Source organism: Cuculus canorus, chromosome 3, assembly GCF_017976375.1.
Source record: "Cuculus canorus isolate bCucCan1 chromosome 3, bCucCan1.pri, whole genome shotgun sequence".
NCBI lineage: Eukaryota > Metazoa > Chordata > Aves > Cuculiformes > Cuculidae > Cuculus > Cuculus canorus.
The window spans coordinates 109,692,513-109,718,842 of record NC_071403.1 but is presented as its reverse complement, the minus strand read 5'-3'; the positions used below and the strand labels follow the sequence as shown (position 1 = coordinate 109,718,842).

At 40.3% G+C, this 26,330-nt stretch overlaps 1 protein-coding gene across 4 annotated transcripts in view; it reads right to left on the bottom strand.

Annotated features, from left to right (window-relative positions):
* Nucleotides 1–862: 862 nt before the first annotated feature.
* The window catches only part of SMYD3 (SET and MYND domain containing 3), a 387,008-nt gene continuing 361,540 nt past the window's right edge, over nt 863–26,330 (bottom strand). For all 4 annotated transcript variants that reach the window (XM_054063816.1, XM_054063818.1, XM_054063819.1 and 1 more), the window contains 2 exons: nt 12,773–12,881; nt 863–6,126 (listed from right to left, as the gene is read on the bottom strand). In XM_054063816.1, the coding sequence (XP_053919791.1) occupies nt 6,025–6,126; nt 12,773–12,881 (211 nt within the window). In that variant the 3' untranslated portion in view covers nt 863–6,024. The remainder of the gene's footprint in view (nt 6,127–12,772; nt 12,882–26,330) is intronic.

The following is a 26,330-nucleotide window of genomic DNA, read 5'->3' as shown; positions in this document are numbered from 1 at the left end:
CTCCTTTCTTGTGATTTAGAAGCAGGTCTTACTTAGATTTTAGAAGTGGATTTCAAAGGGCTGTTCAACAGCAGAGAAGATGCTGGTCTCTTGATGATTTTCACTACCACCATGGAAGGATGCATTTTGCCAAGACTTCAGATTCGAGTGGTAAAACAAACAGCTTTGTGGCCTGGGTGTATCACAGTCACATTACATGGATTGCATGAACAGCTTTGGGGGTCTGATGAAATTAACTTGGACAATGCCCATGTAAACACTTTTTATCCATCTTCCCATCTGCCAGCGATGAAGCAAGGCAGCATCCTTGTCTGGTGCCTGGCGGGCTGCCTCTGGTCTTTGCAGAAAATACAAAATCAGATTTTTGTCTGTTTATCACAAATTACGTAACAGTCCTCACAGAAAACATTTGGTAAGGGTGAAAAGAAGTGTCTTTGTACACCCTCATTACATTGACCTTTTAAAATATTGTTATTTATTGGTGCACTTAGCCACAGATGTTCAGAAATTAACATTCCCAACTCGTGATATAGAATTGCCCTTATCCAGCATTCCTGTTAGCATGATGAGGACATCACTCCCCAGTAATGGCAGTTTGTTCACAGACCTATCAAGGGTATACGGTCCTATATAAGGTATAACACAGATAAAATACATTAATGACTTTAAAGAGAATAGAAAACCAGGCACTGCCAGTGCCCCACTGAAGACTTTATCCCAGATGTGACTTTGAAAAGGAGACTGAAATACAACAAGGGACCTTGCATCCAAGTGGGAGAATGGAATTGCCCAGGAGAAGCATAAGCAAACCTACAACAGCGACTGCTCAACCACAACACCCTTTCCATTCCTCACTGTGAGCTCCTGCAGCAAGCTCCTGGCAGTGGGAAGGATGGCAGCTCCATGACTTTGTGACACATCACTTGGGCGTCCCCAGCTCAGCAAGGGACAGCACAAGGAGGAACTGGTGAGACCTCTCCTCTACCTGTTTCGTCATGGGATGATCAGCATCGCGCCTGGCGCCTGCTACAACAGGAAGGCTCCTTTCATTAAAAGGAGCTTCATTAAAAGTAAACAGCCAAGTACAGTAGCACAGAGCAGAGTGCAGGGCCTGGGGGAGGGGAAGAGTGGAGCTCTGGTAATTTTCTCATCAGACGTCCTTCTCTATTACTGTCTCCTGGCTCCTGCTCTGAAAGTCAAGTGGAATTATCAAGAGCTATCACCTGTGATTTAAAGTGCAGTTTTCCTCCAAGAAGTGTGTAAAATTGCCATCTTCCTACTCGGAGCCTCTGGGGACTTCAAATCAGAGCTGCTGAATTGGAGGGGCGGAGGAAGAAAACACTGCTCTTCCCTCCAGTCTCCTCAGCCCCACTAGACCAGTCCTTAGCTGAAACAGAGTGGGGACAGCAGGCTCCTCAGCTCCAGGTAGGAAGAAAAGCTAGTGCTGCCTGCTTGAGCCAAGGAGATGGAGGGGAACTTTGGAAGAGGCTGCATGAGTGTCCCCTTCCTCCTGTCGTGGGGTCACTCGCAAAAAGAGATTGTACTCTGCCCTCATTAAGGCATGTTGGGAGTTAAAAAGGATTCAGACAGGATGCTTCAGCCCTGTGTGCTTCCTGTAAGCCCCATCAGAATTTGGTTAACAAGGAGTTGGAGCATCTGAGACTACTGAAAAAGCTTTTGTGTTTGTGCCTTTCTGCGTGTGCCTGTCTCTGTAGCTATATAGAGATATATTTAAAAGAAGGTTAATTGGTCTCCTGGGAACTATAAAGAACTTGTTAGGTTCCTCTGTGTGAGTGGTGACTGTATGAAGCCTAATTAGTAAGCCTGAGTTATTCTTTTTTTTTTTTTTTTTTTTTTTTGAGGGGGGAGAAGGAATCTCTAAGGTCCTTATTAAAACATACAAAAGAATGATGGAAATAGAATTGATTTGTCCATGTTGATCACAATTGCCAAGCAAATAAAAATGTTTAACTTTCTCCATGAAATACTAATGGAAGTCATATAGGCATGGCTTACACATCACTACTGTGGGGATAAACAGAAACCACTGTGCTGAATGGCAAGAAGAGTAGACTGCAGTCAGATAATGTGCATTCTTTATGCTTAGGGCAGTAAAAATACACACTTAGACATTCTTGTAGGAAACATTTTATGAAACAGCCATCTCAACTGTTTTTTCAGGCTGATTAACTTTGTAAAATCAGAAATGGAAAAGAAAAGGACTTTTATAGGAAAATGTATATTGATAGGAAAGAGAAAATAGCCATTTAAAAAGAAAGAAAAAGGAAAAAGAAAGAGGAGATTTAAATTGGCTTTGGTCTGAGATTCCTGAAAGCATTTACTTGGGATTTTTTTACTGTGCTTTAGAATTTGCTGAAGTGCTGTGGGTGGAGACCAGATCTTTCTGTATGTGGAGGAAGCATGACTTGGGCAGGGGCAGCTCACAGCACTGTCAGTGTTGGAGGAACTCTCAGGCAGTGCCTGCAACTACAAGAATATATGATAATGCTATTCCATCCTCCTCATCCCACAATGACAAAGTCCAACTATGAACATCAGTCTCACCCTAGCTGATTTGCCCAAGGTCACACACAGTTTTTGGTGCAGTGAAGAAGCCAAGCCAGAACTCTACATCCGTAACTGTAAGACTTTCCTTCTCCTCCTTGTCTTATGGGAGATTTAATTCTGAATCAGGGAGAAAAAAAAATCCTCATAATTGGCACAACCCCTGTGAAAAACATAACTCTGCTCATTAAGACAATTGCAGCGGCCAATGACTATTTGGAATATGCTGTGCAGGGAAATAGCCTCTGTATTTCATAACCGTGCTGTGTTAAAATATAACAAGTCTAAGATAAGCTAGCTTAAAAAACCAAGCCATCAGAGAACAGATTTGTAGAGTGAAACAGAGAAAGGGTTGAGTAGTAGGAGAGTTTTGCTGGCAGATACCCACGCACAGCTCCACATAGAGGGAGACTCAAGGTCACAGTTTCGAAAAATTGGTTCACTGCATTTTATCATGAGTGTCTTTACTTTCTACTGCCTCTGCTATGCACAGGAGTTTCTGTTTGCTAAGGACCCAGAGAGTTTTTACTTCTAGCATCAGGTCAGCATACCTCAAGGGTGTGGATAGAGAGAATTACACCATGCATAAAGAAACAGCATAGTTTAGGAACTACTTTTTTTTTTTTTCTTTTAAAGACAGATGTTTTGTTCAATTGGTATCAACTGTTCTTAGCAAAACTATATAAACCCCCATGTTTTTTTCCTGAGTGTTGGTACTGCTTTTCTTCCAAAGGCAAGCCTACAATGCAATGCTTCCTCCACGTGCAAATAACATTATTGCTTCTGGAGTAATTTAAGGGACAGTTACAAATCAAAAGTAACTCAAAATATATTTCTAAACCTTATGAAGAACTCCAATTGCTATTACTTTCCAAAAGGTACTGGAACACCTCTGACCTGCTGGAAGGAAGCAGCAAGTCTGCCAGCATTACAGATAACGACATAGTCTGCCTCTCACTGACTTTAGCTTCTTTATCTTAGCAAGCTGATACCACTTGAAAAATTTGACAGATATTATTCTTGAATGCCAAAACACGACGTCTGTGCAAAGGCAACTCCAACTACTCTCAGTCTGAGCCGAAAAAAATAAGATTACTTGATTTGAAATGAGTGCTTATCTAATGTTCCTTCCTCGTCGACACACTTGCTTCTACCACACTTTCAAATGATGCATTTAAATCTCTCTGTAGTCACCGGCCTGCCTTTTTCACGTAGGCTGGAGTGGGAATACTGGGAGAGAAAAATCCACCTGCAAAAGCCTCCTCTGCAGCATCAGCAGCCCTGCTGGTGGTGTTAGTACATGTGAACCTCCAAGGGAAACCACTCAGTAAATGACTGAAATCAACCAGAAAACTTGACTCTTTCCCTGACCAAGCTGAAAGAAGTGCAAGTTTTGCACCAACAGTAATGAATACAAAGCATGAATTTATGCCCCTATACTAAGAAATCTCTGCAGACCAGCCCAGAGAGGAAGGCCAGGCAGGGCAGACAATGTGGCAGCACTCAGGACACTGATCTGGAAACACGAGCCACAAACCAACCTGAGGCCAATTTGGTTTCTTGCATTGCTCAGTGAGCTGTAAATCAGTTTCCTCCAGCCCTATCTGCGCACCTGGCAACACACTTGGCCTTTGTAATGCTCTGCAGCCAACATAGCATGCTCCTTCTCCATTTCCCAAAAGAGACTTGCCCTGCTGCACTTCATCTATTCAGGTGTCTGCATACACAAGAGTTGGCAGGCCACCTCCTAGTATGTGCTGCATAAACTAATGCATTGTCTTACCTTGCATTCTGAAGTCCCTTTAATCTGCAAATCTTAATATTAGGTAACATAAACACCATCTTTATTCAAAAGGATGTGATTTCTAATATGCATATGCCCTTTTATAACCAGAAAATATCTCTTGGAGACTGAGTAACCCTCATATTTTCTGATTGTCCATCAGTGATGCCATTACTTTGTCAGAAATCCCATGTAAATGCAAAGGTCTGACCTTTTCCCCCAGATAATTTCCTTTTCATAAGAGCAAGAAGACCCAACCAACCAGTGAATTTCTGTGAGGATTATTGCACTTCTTGGGTGGCTGATACGACTTGGCCTCTGGCATAAAGCCATGCTACATACTCCAGGAATGCACTGCATTTCATAGGTTATTGCTTGCATATTACTGCTGGGCAAGTGAATGCTCCATATGCTGGAACAAATTCAAACGCCTTGAAAGGAGATATCTTCCTCTGTGTTGGCATTCATGTGCTGTGGCTGTAAATTACGCCCAGAGTGTTCATTTTCTTTTTAAATGTGTTCTCATCTCATATTAATTAATGGTATTGAGTTACTGGTGTGAAAAAAGCTTGACTTTACAACAACGATGGATTAATGAAATAACAGTCATGGCTGAAGTAACAGCAATAAATTGTTAGAGAGGAGTGATACACCTGAAGTGATATTTTCAAAGGCCTTAAATTATTTAGGTTTCAATGTTCCTCATCGGTATTTGGCTTTTGTTAACATTTGTTTCTGTGTAAAAATGGAAGTAACCAGCTCTGGCAAGAACTATTCTCTTGCTGATGAGTGCGGGGAAATAGGGTGCCGGTGCTTTCCAAGGCATCCTTCTCTCTCCCAAGGGAGAAAGACCTCCTTGCGAAGCAGTCATCTGTAGGTCTCAGAGCTTCACTATTTGGGTAAGTGAAATCCAAACCACACAGGCTCAGAAAAGTCTAGAAATCACATCACTGAGCTCACAGGTCCAAATCTCTCTCTTTTTTAAAGTTGTTATGAAGCGAGAAACTCTTGAAGCAAACTGGGGAGAAAGCAGAGTAAGCAATTTTCACATAGATACAATTTTGATTAAATTTTTAGTTCAATCCATTTTAATATTCAATACTGTAACACATGAAATTCAAGAAGAAGAGAGCCAGACGGCTGCAGATATATTGGGAGGGCGGAAAATCTCATTTAGAACATTGGGAAACCCTTATTTGATGTCAAAGAGCACTGGATCAGGCTTTTAGAAACTACACCTAAGGGCAAAATAAAGGGAAAAAATATATTCTCTGTACTTATCACGTCTGATATGATATCCTTAATTGCTGGCATAAACTGGTATGAAAAATCAACTGCTGTTATCAATGAAATTATATCACTTTGTAACTGATGAAGACTCTATAAATTTCCCAATAGTTATTATCAATTAAAATAGCTGTTGTAAATTATTAATTAGACATTGTCAATTAGATTGTTTGGTAGGGAAAAAAAATCCTTTAAAAATCACAGATATTCCTCCAAACATTAACTCAATATGGATCATACAGCAAAACTAATAAATACTAGACATTTTTGTACAGCAAGTAGGACCTAATGAAAAGACACCAAAATCACTGAGAAGCTTCCCAATGCAATACAGAACATTTGATTTCCTTCTCCCTTGAACATTTTGTTTTCCAGGTTGGAGGTTTTCTTCACTGTATTCTCATGATAGCCTCACATTGTTCCTTTATCTCCATCAAGGCTTGCATCAAGCTGTGATCTGTCCCATGGGTCACCTTCATGATCTTATAGGCCTTGAGGAGAGAACAGAAAGGGACGTTAATCATTGTGCATCCCATGCAAAGCGTCTGGTCACTGCAGTGGGGCAGGCTGAAAATACCGGCCCTCAAGCGGTCGGCATTTGGGGACTTGAATGCATGGCATAGCAGAAAAAGGACTGAAGTATACCAAGGTGCGTAATGATTTGTTCTGAGGCACTGACACATTATTCTTAGGCGTTAAAGCCCACAAATATGTTGCATAGATGGATGTTTGGAATAGTAGAGGAAGATACTTTTGCACTAAGGCGTGAAGGCCATTTTAAGATTGGTCAATTACAGCATCCAAGGTTTTGATACATTATTTAAAAGACCACCATTATGTTCACGATATTAATAGCCTCAAAGTCCTGTAAACAGAAACGTATTAATGCTTAACCAATGGAATAAAGTGCCTTAACTGTATCAGGAGAAACTATGCACAGCATCAAACAAATTAGTACATTAATAGTTTCCCTCTAAAAAGGCATAGGGGGACAGGTCTTTTCTGCTTTTTCCAGGCATTATTTTCTGTTCGTGTTGGTCATCCTCTATTGCCAATTTACACTTGCTGATAGTGCCTGTAGTGTTGCTGATTTCCTACCACAGATATGTCTGAATTGCTCTTTGCTCAGTTTGTGTTAGATCATCACTGCTCATTTGACATTTCTGCTTCTTCCTTCTATTAAATTCCTCCTGCAAGGAGAGAAGTACCAAATGGAAATGGATTCATCACTTCTGAAGAAAGAACAAGGAAACTATAGTAGGAAAAGAGACATTAGATTTTTTTGTCCCTCATCCCAAATGGAGGAATTGTCAGCCTGTGTTTCAACGGACTCCTGCTCCAGACAGCTGACAAAACTCAGCTAAACCAGTACTGAATTGCAGAAAAAGTATCTTCTTTTTTAGAAATTAAGGTTGAGAAAGGGGCCTCATTTAATTTGGAACGATAAAAATAAAAATAAATATATTGTTTGGTGGAATGAATGAAAGCCTGCTTCCAAATTCTAGAGACTGGCAAGCACATGGAAATTTTAGTACAGTTTATTTTTGCTGTAAATTAGCTAATTTCTAAAAGAAGAGGGAGGCATCAAAAGATGGCAAAAAGAAGTTGAAATAGCAGTCAAAACAAATCAGAACGTGCAAGGAGATCTCAAAAGAGTCAAATATGTTCTGAGCTACCATGATGCCCTACTACTAAATGACAAAATACTCAGTTAAACACAGCAATGGCAATACTTTCATTACTACTAGAAATGCCTAAGAAATCTGATATAAAATAACAAATCCTCAATTTTTGAGTATTTTTATTTTAGCAGGAATACAAACCTGTTCATAGATTTGCAAAATGTTTGCCAGTCAGTCATAATTACATTCTCTGAAAAGATTGCCTAAATTGTTCTTAGTGTTCTGCTTTTCTTAATTTAGCATATTGGGAAAATGTTGAGAAGAATAGATCATAACATTGTTTCAACAAAGTGGAGTGTAAGGTATAAAGCTGTACGTGAGATCTTTTTTCTTCAAATAAATAATTGAAAAAGTTGTGCAAAAAGCAAGATTAAGAGCCATTACTTCCCTGGCAGAGACAGTGGAAAAGAGAAAGATAAACTCTTGCATGGTACAGAGGTCCTGGAATGGTGCAGAGCAGGATAGCTGCAGGTGGGACCCTGCATATGTTGCAGTGCAGAAACCCGCACCTGCACCCAAACTAACTAGGAAGAGACGGGATCACCCTAGAGTAAAGTGACCAGGTGAATTGGCCATGGATCCAGACACACTTGGTGCACAGTGTTTGCAGGCCCTAGGCAAGAAAGCTGATGTGTTTATCCTTAATGACCTGTGCTAAAACATGCGTTTGGATATATCTGAATCAAAGTCCTGGGACAGCTGACCTTGATCTTCAGCTCACCCACAGAACAGAGGTCAGGCAGGTAGTCACGGACTTGAAGCAGAGCCACAGATGTCTATATGGATTTGTCTCTGTTAAAAGGTAAAAATTCTTTATATCAAACCTAATTATGAGATAATGCCAGCATTGCTGACTTCTCTCTCACCTAGGACATTTCTTTTCCATTTCCTTTCTTTCCCCCATATGGCAGATAAATGCACCCAGTCGTTATCCCTTTGTTTCCTCAGGGAGAAAATCCTTTTCATGCAGTGTACTGTCTCACACACTGCAGTATGAGTCAGATCCAGCTGCAGTGAAGTTAGAATAGCAACGACTTCTGTAATCCCCAGACTAAACTGGCATTAAGCTATGTAGCTGATTTTGCAAAGGTCAGTGCAAACCTGGGGATAATTTCACCTCCAAAGCAAGGATTCGTTTTACTTGGTAGAAGCAGGAACACGTGGGCCCTCTGAACACTCCCTTGTTCTCCTAAATCGAACAGCTAACCAGCAGAGTCTAGGCTAGGCAGAGTCTTGTGGTCTGTGTTATCTTCCTCTCAGCTAAAAGAACAAATCTAATTATGAAAAACTATCGTAATCACAAGACAGCAACAGGCTACAGTGTCATCCACGACACACTCTCTCTAAAGAATACAGAAACCACTAGATTAGTGGTATAGCTGTTGCTCCGTGAATGCAAATGAAATGCAGTGCAGTCATTTGCACCTGATTTGCATGGGGATGGGATGGGAAGCCCAACACCACAGCCGCAGGGAGCTGTGTGCAGATGCAGGACTCTGCATCACAGGGAAAGCAGAAAGCAAATGGACACGTGCCAAAATAGCATGAAGCAAAGGATAGCATTTCAGATGGAGAATCTGTGCGTTTCCATCACTCGTGATTAAAGTGGACACTTGTTAAAACAGGCATAGGGACACAAAAAAAATCATAGTTACAATCAACCACAGCTGGTAAAATATTTGCCATTTGAAGCAAACATCTAGAGAAAGGGGATCTCTTCAGTGTGGCTGTGAAACCTGGGAGGGATCTTAGCCCCATTCCTGTGCTTTTTGCTTCCACACCAAGGATTACAGTAAGAAGAGAAATGATATTTTAATTCTTAAAGCCTTCATGAGACAATACAGCCATGCCCATCAGATCATAGGAGGACAAATGTGCTCCTGTGACTGTGCCAGCTGGGAGCAGGGTCTGCAGTGGAAACTGACTGGTCAGTGTCATACATGCATGCAACCTCCTGCCTGCCTGCTCCTGTGCCCACTAGCCATCCATCACTCAGTGGCTGAGCACCGCTGCCCTGCCCAGCAAAGTGGGTGGGCACAGGCAGATGCTGCAACCACCGCAGCCCAGAGGATGAAGCAGCAGCTGAGACAACCTACTGCAGCAGTCAGCAGCTTGCATAGAGGAGAAGACACTCAGAAATCAAGTAATCTTCTCGGATCCAAATGTTCCCCTTCGTACCCTGCCCGTTCTCCCAAACCAAGTCCAGCTCCGCTCAGGCTAAGGGCAACCAACCAGGTGAGCTTATACCGCTGTGAATGTAACAAATGACAGCTAACAAATATTTATGCTAATGACTGCAACTCAGGACAAATCTATACACTTAGTAGGTGGTTCCATGAGTACCACAGATGCAGGTCCATCTCCTGCAGGAGTGCTGCTTCCCATTTTCTCTTCACAAGGCAGCTTGTTGTAACTTTTGTTATTGCCACTCATTCCAGGCTCTTTAAACTAGATTGTGAGAGTGGGCTCCAGCTCCAGTCTTTTGCTGACAAAGGTTTTCCTGATCTATAATTCCATTCATCCTCCCACCACTGCTTCTTTCATATATGCATGTATACAAATTTTAAAACCACGTTGGTTGCACAATAAACCAAGGGCCGGCCGCTTTCAGCTTTTATTCCAGAAGTGGAGTATTGCCTCCGGTTGAACTTCTATGTTGCAAACCTGACAAATTAGATTCTGCATGGCCTAATATGCTTTTAGGGGTTGATTTAATTTTAACAGGTGACACAAAACCCTCCACATTACGTAAGCCTTCTTTAGGGTTGCAAGGCAGAGGGCTAAACCCAAAGGGTGCTAAGAGCAAGGGAGCCACGATAGTGATTTAATTTTGGGTGGCACAGAGAGCAGCACTAAGGGCTGCGCTGCAGAGCTGTGTATGAAGATCTACTGGTCTTCACAGACTGCGTGTCTGATGCAGAGATGCTGTCAATCCCCAGCAGCTCTGAGGCCGTGCCTGATTAAACAGAATTTATAGGAGTGAGGTGAATTTCACTTAGATCTCAATTCCTCTGCACCTTCCACATTCGTCTCCTTAAAGCCACACCGAAATTAGTCTGACGAGGGCTCCAACGGAGTGCTATTCAGTGTCACAGTGTATTACAAAGAGTAATGAAGCAGAGAAGGTAATCGAGTTTCTGCTCTGAGAATGTGGCATGCTCTGTTGACACATCTAATCACAAAGGGCCAAACTGTGTTCTCATATAACTCTAGGACATTATCTGAGTTATATTAGGAATCACATCCTTCACTCACAACAAACTGGGAATTATATCTTGCTCTAGTTTGTTCCAGTGTAGACAGCAATGAAGGGAATAAGTTTCAGATCTCATCCAAAGAAGCATTGTGTCCTGTTCTTAAGTTGCATGGAGAAACAGGATTAAAAGAAGCTTTTCCTCCTCTCAGCTGTGCTTCCAGAGTGGAAGTTCAGCCTCTCCCTGTCTCACGTGTGAGTGAAAATAGAGAGGCTAACAGGGAACGGGTAAAACTGCAACAGGATTAGTCTGTAAATGGTTCTGCATCTCAGCTATAAAGCGCTTACTATGTCCTTGTGGAGATGCACTGATTTATGGCCTAAAACAGTAAACGACATCTTATTCTCCCTTTACAGGGAGAGAGGTGATAACAGCTTAGAAAAACGTTTCTGTGTTAGGCATTGCCCAGTATTCAAAGCATGATACAGTATCAATCGGGCTTTAAATGGGCAACTTCTTCACTAAAAACATACAAAACCTACCGCAACTTCCACTTTTTCTGGTGGGGGGCTTTCAGACGTCTCCAAGGGAACTCACTCTAGTTTAATTTAATGCAGTATTACGTCAGAAATGCAACTAGAAGAATGCCTATTGGTATATTTTGGCAATATCATTGAAAACAGAGGCTCCTCTGACTGGGGTCTCAATCCACCTGCTAAAATTAAAAGTCTGAATGTTTGGAAATTATAAATATTATGGGGGAAATCGCAGAGCAGATTACCTGGCACATGTCAGACATGACTTACTACTGAATAAAGCATGGAAAAATATAATTGATTACTCTTCCATCATTTTTTATTAATGATCATAATTGTCCATAATTTAAGTTAAAAATATCAAATGAAGATTAAACTTACAAAAATTAATAAGATTGGTATCATCTTAAATAATAATTTGTTATTTCAACACATGGAAATTATCAGTTATTCAGCTTGCATGATTAATCACATGCTAAAACCAAGTAGATATGGGGGTTGAAAAAAGTAAGTTATCCAGAGGGTCATGACTGATATTAACTTTATAGGGTATCCAGGCAGGCGTAAAAACCAATTCTCCCCCAATCTGCAGTGCTGACAGCCATCCCATCCTATCCCAAGTGGCTGCCCTAACTCTTCGCCACAAGACTAGGTCTTCTTATAGTATGGAGAAAGGGGACATATAGCCAACTTCTGCACCTCCTTCATCTTTCTCCAACACTGATGGCAGCACTGGGGCCTGATCCTGCTCAGCAGCAACAGGCACGTAGCTGGGCTAGGTGGCTTTCTGCAGTACCCAGCCAAGGTAATGAGGAAGCTAAGTAAGGCACAGGAGGTGGCTGGGCTGAGAGATGAGAGGGGGAACTGCACAGAGCACGTATTGTCTTCAGGCAAAGTTCACATCAGGACAAAATATTAGGAAGTTAGTGTAAGAGCTCTCTGAGGGGAAGTGGAGACAGCACATGTTCCAGGGGCAGAAAAACACCCTAGCAGCAACTGGGGGCTTGAGGTGGGAAGCGAGTGAGAGCCCACATCCTGAGAATATGCTGTACGTGGAAGGGGATTCTTCATTATATTTGGGATGATACTAATAGCAATATAATGGCAGGACAAATAAGAGCCCAGGGTAGGAGGAAAGTAATATAAAAGCTCATTAGGAGGGTTTAAAGCTGACGTGTAACTAGTAAACCACCAGCTGCAAAATTAGATCAAAGAAGACAAAGATGATGAATGATACAGAAACAGGAGGGATCGAGATGTCTGTTGATTTGAGTGCAGCTTACAATAAAATAAAAGCATCAAAGGCAAAGTTCTCCAATCTGAAACAGCAGATCCCTGATAGAGGAGGGTAGAAACTGCAGCTCTGCTCCCGTTCTTATACTTTCCGTGCTCCCAGATTGCTTTTGATATTGTAAGGAGGAGAGTATGAGGCACTGAGATATATTTATCTCTTTGGATCTAGTAGTAATTTTTTTGATCCAGGTACCTCTGAGCTATCGATCGAACCGTAATTAACAGTGACTGATACTGGAGGAAGTCAGTACCTGAAATGCTGAGCAACAGTGACTCATCACCACACTCAGCTTGGTGAAACAGCACTGAAGGAAAAAGCAATGAGGAGTAACCAAAGGCATGAGGTACAGTCAGAGCAGAAGGGGAGGACATACAACAGGTTTAGGGGAAGTGAGGGAGAGGGACAGAAAAGAAACAGTTCACAACACTGACCTGTTTCAAGGTCTCCAGCGCTTGAGGAAACATATCTTGAGTGTACTGCAGTTTGCCCACTCGCATTAGCTGGACAGCCCTTAGTGGATGAAAACCAGGATAATACAGTCTGCAGAGAAAAAGGAGGAAAATGTGTCACTGTCAGCTCTCACCTTCACAGTCACTGCCTCTGCGGAGAGCTATTAGGGTGGGACTGCAAAGTAATTGTGAATGTTAATAAGGTACTCAGAGAAATTAGCTGCACTACTGAGAAGCATGAAATACTGAGGGGAATTAGCAAATCATTACTCTATGTCTCAGAGGAATGCCTTTAACATTATCCTGTTAGAAAGTGACAGGAGTGGGATTATTTAATTTGCTACTGTTGGGTAATACAATAGCATTTACTGTACTTAGTGTTGCAAACAGAGGTCCTTCACAATCCCAGATCCCTGGAGAGGTATAATTTTAAGAGGAAGCTTCAGCAGGGAACCCTGTCCTGGATCCTCCAGGATGAAGGAGAGGAACTGCAGGGAAAGAAGGTACATAACATTGAGGCCACCATTTCTGAAGGTTTGCTTGCGACTCCCTGCTGCAGTAAGAACTGTTGCTGCACATACAAGGAAACAACTCAGCCTTGGCTTGTGCATCTGCTAGCGTGAGGATACATTCCTGTTCTTACTCAACTAATTTTACAGAAGCAGAGGTTTTCCATCAATCTCACTTAACAAAGTGAGAAAACAAAGCTATCCTCTCTTTTCTCTTTGAAAGTAGATGGAGAGCAATATTGTCATTAATTCCTCCCAATATGGTCTTGAAATGTCCATGATTTCATGGTGACCAGTCCGCATTTCCAAAGCCCAACGGCCTTTGGCTCACAATACTTGGTTCCTATCCCAGCCCTGTGCCTGGATGTGGAGAGCACAGCATCTCGAAGAGAAACCTGGAGGCTGCAGAAAGCCCTTGATGTGATTTGCCTGAACTGGCCAGCAGGAAACATAAAGTGAAGGGACAGACCTGGAAGTAAAATCACCTGCAGAAGATCTTAGATATTTTTTGATTAACTACACAAATGAAAGAATAAAAACCTTAAGTGTGACTCACCAATGACAAACATCTTATTTGATCAAACAGCATTTTATTTTCTCAAATGGTGTGCTTGAAAGAGTGTCTAAAAAACCACAAAACTTTTCACAACTTCAGGAAGAGAAACCTACAAATTTCCAAAAATCTACTCTTTGAAGATTTTTTTGTGTGTGTGTTTATGTCAAAACTGATCATCAGGCTTCAGAGACATTACTAATGAATGCTACTACTGCAGTCAGGAAGACACTTAAATCTACATGGGTATGATTAAATGTATGCTAGGATATTAAACAATGTGAGTTTGTACTACATATAGGATCTTCTGATAATTTAGCATGCAAGTGAAAGTGTTATCTCTCTCTGTTATTTTTCATCAATGAAAATGCAAGCATGACTAAATACAGGTGATTGTTTAAATGACAACGTATCTGGCTGTCCTTACATTCTCAAATGAAGGTGTCTAAACATCACAGAAAAGGTTTTCACACCCAAGCCCCAATTTGCTGCTGATTCCATGCAGTTTCATTGAAGACATACAGAAGCAGATGAGAAGCATGCCTGGCAGGATCTCAGGAGTGACAGCTCTTGATCTGCCAAAGCCTCTTATGAAATAGCAGAAACCAACTGCTCGACGAGAATAATCCATCCTGGATAGCCACGAGTGCTACCTGTTCAGACCCCTTGTGGGCTGCAGTTCAAAAAGGCTACTGAGCCAGCAGATGAGAGAATAATGATAGCAACTGTCTTGGTCCAAACTGGCCATTCAGGCTATTGTATCAATTAATATGGTTCCATCTGCTACTAGTTAATGGACTAAGTCAGAGATTTTGGTGTGAATTAGTGAAGAGTGAGAGAAATTGCAGTGCTAACACGGCACAAATGGGAGAAGTGAGCACATGAACAGCTTTGCAAAAACTGCAAAACAATGATGCCTATATAATTGAGTACTTCTGCCTTCACCTGTGACTGCTGCAAATGAAAGAGTTAAAAGGTCATTCTCTCTCCTCTGGACAACCAAAATGCTAGGATGCCCGGGGCAAGGATCACAGCCCCAGAAGGAGTCAGGGAGGCAAGGACTTTTTCATGAGATGATGACTTATCTTTGCAGTCTCTGCTAGACTGTTCCTGCTGTATCCTGACAGCTCTGACTCTTTTCCCACTGCATGGCTTTTTCACATGTTCTTCATTCCACAACTTTACCTTTCATCCTTTAAACCATCTTTTTAGTGTGTCTCCATTATATCTCCTTCCTGAATAACCAGCCCCATCCAAAACACCAACAAAAACTGGGAACCTGAGTCCTGCTTCACCTGCAGCTGCTGCAGGAAAGGCAGCTCATGTGGACAAACCCAGGCTATGCTTTAGGTCAGCAGCATTGCACCTACTAAACTTCAGACGAGTTCATCAGAATTCAGAACCTGCCTCTCTATCCAAACAGGTTTCTTTCTATATATCATACATTCACCTGCAGTCAATAAAGATTTAAGGCCTGTGGCATGTGCAATACCAGAGAAAACAGGTGGCAATTTTGCAGTGTCAGGTACTTGGTCCAGACTAGCAGCCATAAACTAAAGCAAGTGAAAAATTAAGAGGAGGATACAGAAGAAGTAAGCGTGAAACAAAAGAGCTTATAAATATTTACAAAGCTGTTTTACCGAGCTGATTTATGCTCTTATCTTACTCATGTACACAGTTACATTTTGCAAGCCTGAAAATTGACATTTGAAACAATTGTTTATTCTCAGATTCCAGAACAAATCTACTAAACTATTGGAACACCTTTTGTGGAAGTACATCCACTGAGTGAGTTTTCTAGAGAAATCCGGGCAGCTTGCAGCTCTTTTGGGAGCTATGTAAGTGGGAAAAAAATGCTGCTGGCTTCTTCAAGATATCCCTAGGATTCAGTATTGTGAAAATCTGGCATGGCAGAAAGAACTAAGACACTGTGTCAGATACTTGTGAGCCAATTTATTATCCTCACACATTGCTCCGAACAAAACAAAGTGGATAAATTTAAGAATAAGGAAGAAATTTACTAGCCAAGGAACTGATACCTAAAGACTGTCAACATGAGACTAAGACAACTATAGAGAAATACAAGCTGTAAAACATATTACAGCTTGGGAAAAGTAGGATTTCAATCAGAAAAGGATTTTATGAGATTTACCAAGGCCTGAGGGACAGGAAGGGGAACAGTAACACACTGAAAGCTGCAATAAAGATGGTTCTGTGGAGTGAAGTTTCCTGGCCCTTGGCATTGGCCAATGCCCAGTAGCCCACTTGCAAAAAGAGATTAAAAAGAATACAACAACTAACAAGTAAGGCTACTCTGTAAACAAGAGAACTGGAGGAAGCTGAAAAGACCTCTACATTTTGTAGCACATCCTCTTCTTACATAAGACAGCACACCTGTTTTTCTGATCGATGACCAACACTATCCACACTGGCCTGACTGTCCAGCCTGCCCTCCTGCCTAGCAACTGGTCTACCTCAGTTTGGTGTCAACTACAAACCTCACAGAAGAGCCTTCTATTGCCTCTTCCAGGTCATTGATAAGGATGTTAAACAGGACAAGTGCTAGGACAGGCCTCTGCGATATCCCACTGTTACTGTCATCCAAACAGGGTACGGCGAAACAGCCATACTGTGTAAAGCAATTGTTTCCCATATACTATGAGATCAATAGCTCCTATTTGTAATTCAGCCACAAGGTTTGCCTTGATTAACCTCCAGAGCAGTCATTGATCATATCCTTTATCAAGAAAAAAATATTTCTCTTTGTTCTGTGCATCAGCTCTGAATATCTTCAAGCAATCCCTTGTATTCTCATGTAAAGGACAATACAAAAAAGACAATCCTTGACAAATTTTAGCCAGTTCCTTCTATTTCTTAACACTGTAGTTACATTAATTCGACAAATTACCAGGTAAATAATCAAAGCTTTTGTGTTCTCTTGTGAATTAAAGCCTAGCATTAAAACAAGAGACTATGCAAAATTACTGCCTTTTATGATGCCTCACATTTGAAAATAAATAGATGTCTACTATTCCCTGTAAATCAGTGTGGGGTTAACACACTGTTGTCTTCAGTCTGATGGAATTAGAAGCAGGCAGGATTTTAAAAATCTGAGATAAATGCAAATGATACAAGATTCTTTACTACGGTGACATGTAAAAAGTGATGCTACACGTAGCTGTAATTTGGTTTGCAGTTCCTTTTAGTGCAAGCCAATATGAGAGCATAAAACACACAAAGCAGTTATGGGAGCTGCAGCAACAGAGAAGGAATTAAGAAGAAAGCACCTGATCACCAGGAAAGGTGGTGAGCAGAATGCAAAGGGAACAGTATCAGCATTGTGGCAGAAATCTACTCATTACTGCTGGTGGAAATGTTCACCACAACTATAACACACAGTAAGTTCAACCTCCTTTTCTTTCTTTGACTTATTCTTGATTTCTGAACTGCTCAGTATTTGAGTACATTCATTAAAGCTGTTCACTGAACTGCAGCCTGGGAATTATTTTTATGTTGTCCGGTTACTTGTTTTTTCATTACTCAGTGATGTGAGACTGGTCATCAAATTCGCGTGGTATTTCCCCTCCTTGGCTGTGATGATCAATGGGTGGGAATCAGGAGAAACATTTTTAGGACAAATTTAAGGACAAATTATAATTTGTGCTAAAAAGTATAAAAGATATGGTATCTATCAACATTTCCAGAGAGGAACCAGATATTTCATGACTAGTTAACGAAATCCTATGCCTCAGGAGCACAAGACAGGTAAACTAACTGTGGTCATTTAGGAGCCTACAGAACTTAATGCCAAAGAGACAGTGCTTCAACTGTTCAGTCTGTACACAGAATTTCACCTAGCAATTCCCAAACCAGCAACTTGAAGCTGAAATAGCGCTTAGCAATGCTCTATTTATAGAAAATAATCTTAAGCAGCTTTATACATTTTATACAATTTGCTTAATATTAGTATTTTTTAATAAGCAAGAGTTTTGCCTGGGATAGAACAAGGTTACAGAATTAGGTTACTGAATTATTTTTGGAGGATGTGGGAATGTGTTATTGATACGAAATGAGTCTGTTTTGCCTATTATGAGTATAATTGGAACTGCATAATCTCCACAGGTACTTTTATCTATATTAACCTGTATGTAATATTTAGGGTTCCCTCTGAAAGGCTTCCAAAAGAATACTGCCCTGGCTTTCATGTTAATAATGTAGTTTTTTCTTGGAATAATAATGCTGTTAATCTGTTATTCTTCCTAGCTTCTCTTTCTCTCTTTTTCTCCCCCTTTCTTATTTTTTCTTTAACAATTCCCTATTTATCACGGATGACAAGATAAGTTTAAATCAGTTCAGTACCTTACAACTGCCCTTACACTCTCCACAGCGGCCATACAATTTTTGGAGTAACAGACTAAATCCTTTACCTGTGGCAGACCTGATACACTCAAGCTGCCCTGAAATGTTTATTGTCCATTTTATCTCCCCATCACAAGTCTCTCACTGAGAAGATCAAACCATTAGTGAACAATTTTGTTCTGACATCACCCTTTTCTATTTCTTTCTAGGTCTGATCTCTCACTTGGATTTTGGGATTGGCTCTTCAACAGGAAGGTTTTCCTCAAGATAACCACTAGTGCGCATCTCTAAAGCATTACAAAAACTGTTATGCTTTTAGAGCAATCTCTAAAGCATTACAAAAAAAGCTTATCCAGTGATGAGAAGGCATTATTTTAACTAAAAGCTCTGTGCTTGAAAATCTCTTACAAACTAAAGCAGGACAAGTTATTTTCTGTTACTATTATGTAAAACTATTAATTACCCCTAAGAGACTTACTCTTTTTCTGGTTTAACCAAATAACAGCAGAAAGTTGGCATAATTTTCTGAGCCAATTGGCTCTGATATCAGTAAAGATGTGCAGATCTATAATATATCCTGGCTGTATATTTTTGCTGACTAATTTCCATGCGCTCTCTACCTGTATTATTGTACTGGTGAAACCCGCAGTATCCCTAATATTTTCACCAACAACCACAAGTCATGTATGAGCCTCATCATACCAAGCACTAAAAAGCATGTCATGACAGCCTTTGTTTTTCTGTCAAACAGATAAAAAACAGAGGCCCAGGCAAATTAAGTGGTTTGTCCAAGGTTACAGGAGAAAATCTCTGGGAAAGCCAAGAGTTGAACCTAGATCTCATTGTGACTTTAGGATGTTTTCTGGTTCATGCAGAGCCTGGTTCTTATGTCTATGCTGTCTTATCTATCAGTCTGACTCTGCCAATCCAAATGAAACTAAGTATAGTCTTACAGGCTTAGAAGGTTTGCTGTATTTTGCAAATGAAACATAAAGCAGTAAATTTAGTTTAGAAACTTTTGTGACAGGTGGTCAATTTAGTTTTCTGTGTTTTTTTCTTTATTCTGTCCTCATTAAAGAAATGTTCCATTATTTCAGCGAAATAGCTGCCTCCAGAACCAGTTCAGGATATAGATCTCTGAAATGATGGCTCAAAAGATTTTTCATCATATATGCATCTCATACTGTTCCATTACTGTTTGTTTTGGTAATTTAAGTGATGTGATCAAATAAGCAATCACACTTCTCAATTGACTGAATTCTCAAGAAATGTTAGTTATTCACTCCAGAAACAATTTCTGTCTGGCTGCTGATCATTCTGCTGTATTCCTTATGGCGATAATTTACGTCACATTAAAATAGACATTGTTCCAGATGTTTGGTCTGCCAAGATTTCAATGGCAATAAAATGACAAAGTGGTGTAAACTGCAATTTTCATCTCAGCATTCAATCTACCTCATCCACTTAAAATATTGACGCTGTCCATTTCAACTGTTCAAATGTTCTGTCTTCTTCTGCTATTAAGAGATGTTAAGGAAGGAAAGAGTGCTCAGTCTGAGATGGAAGTAAGAAAAGATTTTATATGGATTGTCCCTGTGTCCTGGCTGATCTTCAAAACATCTTGTAGATTTGGGGTTTTTTTGGTCACCATCTTGAAAGCTAAAGACAGTAGGATGGACTGTCACTGAAGACAGCAATATACTGCCTCAGTCCTTGCATAACCAGAAGAGTAAGAGATTAAGGTCAACAGTTTAACTCAAAGGATTTATAAATAGATTTTAAAAGCCGTATAGAGTACATTGGAAGAATGCCAGAAAACACAAGGAGCATAAGAAAGACAGCAAAGGAAGAGTGGGAAAGCTAGTTAAAGACAACATGTGTGGGAACAGAAGTAAATGTCTATGACTAGCTGTTAGTGTTAAGAAAAATGTCCCACCTTCAGTATCTTGTACAGCTGAGAGTACAGTTGCAAGACTGGCTGCAGACACAACCAATGCAAGCTTAGGCTTCAGTTTTCTTAGAGCAGATCATGGATCTGCATGTTTATGTGACCTATCTTCTTCAGCCGCAGAGCCAGAGCGTGTCAGGAAAGTTAAAAGCACTGCTGGATCCCTTATGTGAGTTGCAGATAATCTTCCTCTAATTGATTCCGTGTCACCTCTGTTATGATATGAGCCGTCCCAGTATCAGAGCCACACGCATCTAAGCGCTGCTAGTGGCAGTAAACTTCAGAGAGGTTGTGCGAGCGTCTCTGTGCAAGCACAAACAGCACAACGAGGGATGCAGCTGTAGTATTGACACCATCTGCGCAAAATGTCTTCACTCACTGGTATCTCAAATCACCTCAGAATTCTATCGTAATACAAGAGACTGATAAGGCGTGAGTTAGATCACTGGTTTAAGCAAGACTATCAAATTCCCTTGTTTCCTTTTCTATCACATCTCCAGGTAATTTTCCAGAGAAACTGTCAGGTTCAGTGTAACAACTCTTTCTCTTTAGAGAGGTGGTTACAAATAACAATTTCAGCTAGGATGGCTGAAATCTGGACAGACAGTTATTTTTCTCACAACATTTTTCTCTGGGTCAAGGAAGAATCAAAGCAGCATATTCTTTGGCTAGATTTCTGTCACTTTCCACTCCTTAGGACTAGAGAGTTCTTGTGTTTTTTCATTATTCTTTTTGTACTTATAGATCAGCGGTTTAATAGGCATTTATACAAACAGTGAGTGTTTCTGAAATAACCTGTATGATCTGGGAAATAGATCTTGGATTTATAATGGATATTTCTGAGGAAACATTAGCTCTGTGAAAATTATGGTCAGAAAAGCAAACCAAATATTAGAATATTTTTAGAAAAAGAAACTAGAGAAGTGCAGTAAAAATACATCACATTCCTACATCCCAGATATATGCAATTCTGATCCTGTCATCTCAAAAGAGTTGAGTAGAAAGGTATAGGCAAGGGTGATGAGGACAGTTAGAGGCAGTACAATGAAGCAGTAAATAAATAAACTAAACAAGCCTGCAAAATAAATGATTGTAGGAGGATCTGATGTCAGATCTATGAAATTACGGGCTGCATGGAAAAGGCAAATGAATGATCACTGCTTTTCATAATATCCAGAAGACATCAGACAAAATCAACAACTGGCAGGTTCAGAACAAATAAAAGATGTTGTATCTTACACAGACACTTGTTGAACTGCTAACCCAGTACCTCAACGTGCAATTGATGCTTAATCAAAAAGAAAATTGATAACTAAGTCCAGGCTTATATTTTCTGCTTCAATGACTACATCATTTGGCATGTTACAGTCATCCTGTGATCACCAAATCTCCTTCTCTGTCTGCTATTTCCAAACTATAAGCTTCCAGCTTAGAACCTGCAGAAGACTGTGAAAGGACTCATAGGAATCTCCCTCTTTTTTTCCCTTCTGCCCAAATCTGCCTCTTTCCTACCCCATTGCTTATTGACCTTATAATTTTTGTGCAAATGTCCAACCAGAATGACAGTAACTCAATAATACTCCATTACATTCTCCACTGAATCTTATCTATGAGGTATTTTCCTTCATTTAAATTATATTGTCTTATAAAAATACAGCCTTGTATGATCCATTTTTAGCAAATCTAGTTCCCCTTTCTAAAGTGCTATGGTTCTTATTCTTCAATTGTTTAGTGTCGCCTCTGATATGAGGATGCTCTTTGAGCACCACTTTTACTTTGGAAGTGCAGCATACCATTTCCATAACGAACAGTGGAGCTAAGCAAACACAGAAAGGGACTTACTCTGCATACTTTTAGGAAGATAGTCCTTTTGCTTTGTGATATCTTGCGCCATTGTTCCCTGAGTAAACACCCTCTTGTTTGCAGTAATTACCACTGTGGCATTGTGTTTACCAACAGGGTTTCATGTTAACAACAATGTGGGGTTTATGGAAAAAAGTAAGACAGAAATTCTCTCCTTTTCCCCCACCACCTTCAAAACAGAAAGTTGCTGGCTCACTGTAGTCCCAACAGCAGACATCTGATGCAGCTAAATATGTACAGGCTTCTGCTTTGGTTAGTTAGCAGTTCCACACAGTGATGTTAATCTCAATGACTTAGCAACATCGATTTGGCTCATCCTCTCATTTTTTGACCACTCAGCTGCCTTCAAGACTCACATCTCTGACTACCAAAAAAAGGTTCACCCACAGTGTTGTTTGCCACCTTTCAAAATTTGTCAGGCCTGTCCTTTAGCAGCTGCCATTTCAGTTTTCCTTGCTTCTTGGATGGTTACCATCAATAACAATAGCAACATCAGCTGAAGTAACACTTACAAAATTTAGTGAGATTCTTATGCATAAGTTGTTACCAGCATGTCTGAATAGGAATTCCACTTCCTGATGTAAGCTACCTCATATAGTTACCTGGCCTTACTCCTTATATCTCAGCTTTTCCATTCTTAAGATGGGAATAGTGACCTAGTCAGTGGAGCTGATATGAGGCTAAAATCAATCGTGTTTCTGAAGAGCTTTGAGACTTCAATAGGAAGATTTTGTAGAAGTTCAAAATATTAGCACTAGTTCTCAGAGAATTACAAATCCTTGCTAAGCTACACAGTTAAATGTGTCAGCTAAACAAGACCATCTGTCTGAACTGGAGCACACTGAACTTCCATCCAGCCACTAAGCTGGCTAGAAAATTTCTTGCATGACCGAAAAGGCATGTTAATTGCTCCTGAGTGTCCTAAGAAATATAATAATCTGGAAAAAAAGGGGAGGGGGAAAATAACATTCTTTACAGAAAAAAAAATGACCTGCTATGAACTTTATGAACAGCAATCATGAGCAATAATGTCTCCTAGGCTCTAAAGTGCTGCCTTGAAATGCTGGCTGAATATGAAGGAGAATTTTTTTAGGTAGCATCACTATAACTCTTTGAAGTACGGGAAACAGTGTGCAATACTTCAAAAGACTAAGACATGCTTGAAGTCTCTGTAATTGAAAGTAGCATGTTCACCAAGCAAGCATTTATCAAGCAACGTCACATTTGCTGTGCTCTTCGATTAATGAGTACATTTGTACCTTGGCAGAACAGGCAGGGTAAAAAATTTTTAAGAGAAGATTTCTTGAGGAGGAAATAGAGCCATGAAATGAATAGTTAAGATCATAGAATGTAAAGCAATTCTCAATACTTCATGCCTTACGTAGTATCGTCTATTAGTAGCTAGTTTAGCCTGTGAGCTACTGTCTCCAATGGCTAAATCCAACACGTATGTTGCAGATAGCAGAACAACTCAAGACACTTTCCACTGATGTAAACCAGTACAATGTCACTGATTTTAATGCTTGATGCATAGACTGACATAGTTACATCACCTTTTGCTAGCTCATGGAACACCGTGCTTCTAAGAGCTACAAACCAGTGTCATTGTCAGCACCAAAGAATCAACCTCAAATTTCCAGAACATCACTCAGAATGCATAGTGCTTTGGATTAAAAGATTTCTGTCACATTTTTTGTTCAAATGTTGCTTTCTTCCTATAGCATTCTCTGGGACAGCAAAATCTTATGCCTAGACTTTGGCTCAAGATTATTTGTGATTTCAGTTTAACATTTTGTAATCATATATTGTTGTTTTAAAAGATTCTGAGGTTTTGCAAAATTATACCTAACTATAGTTATATGCTCCAGCCACTGGGAGCTTGTTTAGAGAACTGTGAGACACAAGGGTAAAAGATACTCTCCAACAGATGTTTTGCATTGAATTTCCTCAGTATGAGGTTTTTGGGTTGTATTTCTAGATTAGGTCATTAGAGGTTTGCGTGTTGACATGACAAGGATATATTTCTACAGGCAAAATAAGGGATGAACAATTCATTTAAGATAAAGTGCAATGCATTCAGGAACCAACTGAATAAATCTCTTGAGTAACAACAGAAACAAAGGGCTTCTAGACTAAAAATAGAGGGCATGATACACAGGAGCCTGGTTCCCAAAGAATTAGCTGGCTTTTCTTTCACTTACTGGCTACTACATAAAAATACATGATGAGTCTGCCGGAAGGATGATATTTTCTCCAATTATGGTAACTCCAACCTTTGTAAGGAAAGCCATAGAACAGCAGCCACTACTCCAGGCCAGACCACAAGCATTGTGGTTGAACATGACACTGAAGAATATGGCCACGGGCCTCCCAAAAGAAAAAAGAAAAAGAAAAAAAAAAAGCAATCAATCAAACCAAAAAATCCTCTGGAAGTTGCACAGGAAATCTTGTGGACTTACTTGACACAGACCTGATTTGTCCAGCCCTTACTTGCTTAGGCACCAGTGGGGGCACAGACATTTCATGTCCAACCTCCTTTCTCTAGAGGCAGTGGGTAGACATCCCATGAATGTAACACACTTCTGACAGGAATCCTTTGAAACATTCTGATAAATGTTTACCTTGCACCCTGTTCACTGAGGGCAAAAGGCACAATGGAAGAGCTACAACTGCAGTATCATGCCTAAAGCACATGAATAAATGGTTGTAGCTGTCTAAAATTACAAAACAGTGAGCAACCACATTTCCCTCTCAGCCAATTATGTGGAGGCAATTAGCACACTGATTTATGGATGAGTGCAGGAGGGGAAATGAGCAAATCCAGTACTATATTTTCCTATCAAATGTTAGCTGTGTCCCACTGATCTAAAGAAAGACTCTGTAACACTTGGCCCACAGTTCCCAACAGAGAATTTCTGTACAGTGAGACAGGATTCACAGTTCTCTCTCAGAAATAATAGCCAGAAGATTGGGAAGAGTTCCAGCAAGATGTTGTGCAAGTGCAGCAGAGCTGCCAGGGTAACCAATCTATGGGTCCTGGACTACTATATTATCCTATTTCCCAGGTTATACCCCTTTGTTGGCTAAACCCCTTGAGCATAATACTTACTATTGGTTTCCCATTATAAGTACCAGCTGTGTCTGAGGCAGAACCTCTATCTCACAAGTCATTATTTTGAAATCCCCTTTTCTTTGTCTTCCCATATATTTGTGTCCTCTTTTCTTCTCCATTTTCCATTTCTAATTTTGGCATCTTTCTTTCCTAGTTTCTCTGTCCTTACTCTTACATTTTTTTTCTTTCACTGTTCTCTATCCCACCAAGTTGTTTTTTTCCCATCTAACCTTCTCTCATCATTTATGAGATGATGAGAAAACTTATCATCTAATATTTTTTCCACTCCTGGGTCCTGTCTACCTATACATAACCAGAGAGGTAGGTCCTGTGGAGGACCTTGCTCATTTGGGAGACCTACATGCAAGAAACACATATTTGAGGCAACTATTAGACCACTAACAGGTGTTTCAAAGTAAACTCCCTCTACACACTGAAAATTATATGTTAAGACACGCAATGGTATATTGTGCATAAAGCCTTCAGGAAACTAACTACTGATCTATGATGTGTCCATTAATCTCTGCAGCCTAGAGGGCATCTTTCTAAATTGGTACAGGAGGCAACCTTGAGAAGAAATCTGTCAATATTCTTTTGTGAGGCAAGGAAAACCACATACTGACTCTTTGCTATTAAATGTGAGCACATGCCATGAGGCAAGCCTCAAAATTTAAAATGGCATTTACCTGCCTTAAGCAAGAACAAAATGACACAGCTCCATCTGATTTTGCAAAGTAGCACAATGAGACCTCGCCATTTGATTGTCAATTTGTGATTTCTATGGCTTAGATACCTCTTGGCTTTTATGGCAGCCATTCTGAAGATTTTTGTATCACTTCTAGTTTGTATATCATGCTGGACCAGATGTATCTCAATAGAGAACAGAAGGTCTCTACTAGGTGACAGCTTTTCTCCTAGAAAAATTGAGATCTTTCCTGGAGTCACCTTATAGATGCACATTATGAACTTTTGTAATAAAAAAGACTTCATGTTCTTCTTTGGAGTTGTAACTTCTTTCTTTCACTGCTCATGGTGTTACACCAAGTAATGTTCTTGGACCACTTCCTTCCCTCTATCATAAGACTGTCAAAGGACCAGCAAGTTTGACTCACATGAAAGACCAGTTCTTAGAAACAGCTCTGCTAATTCCTTACTGGCTTTCTGCAGACTTTTTTTGGGCAAAAACTATGACATAT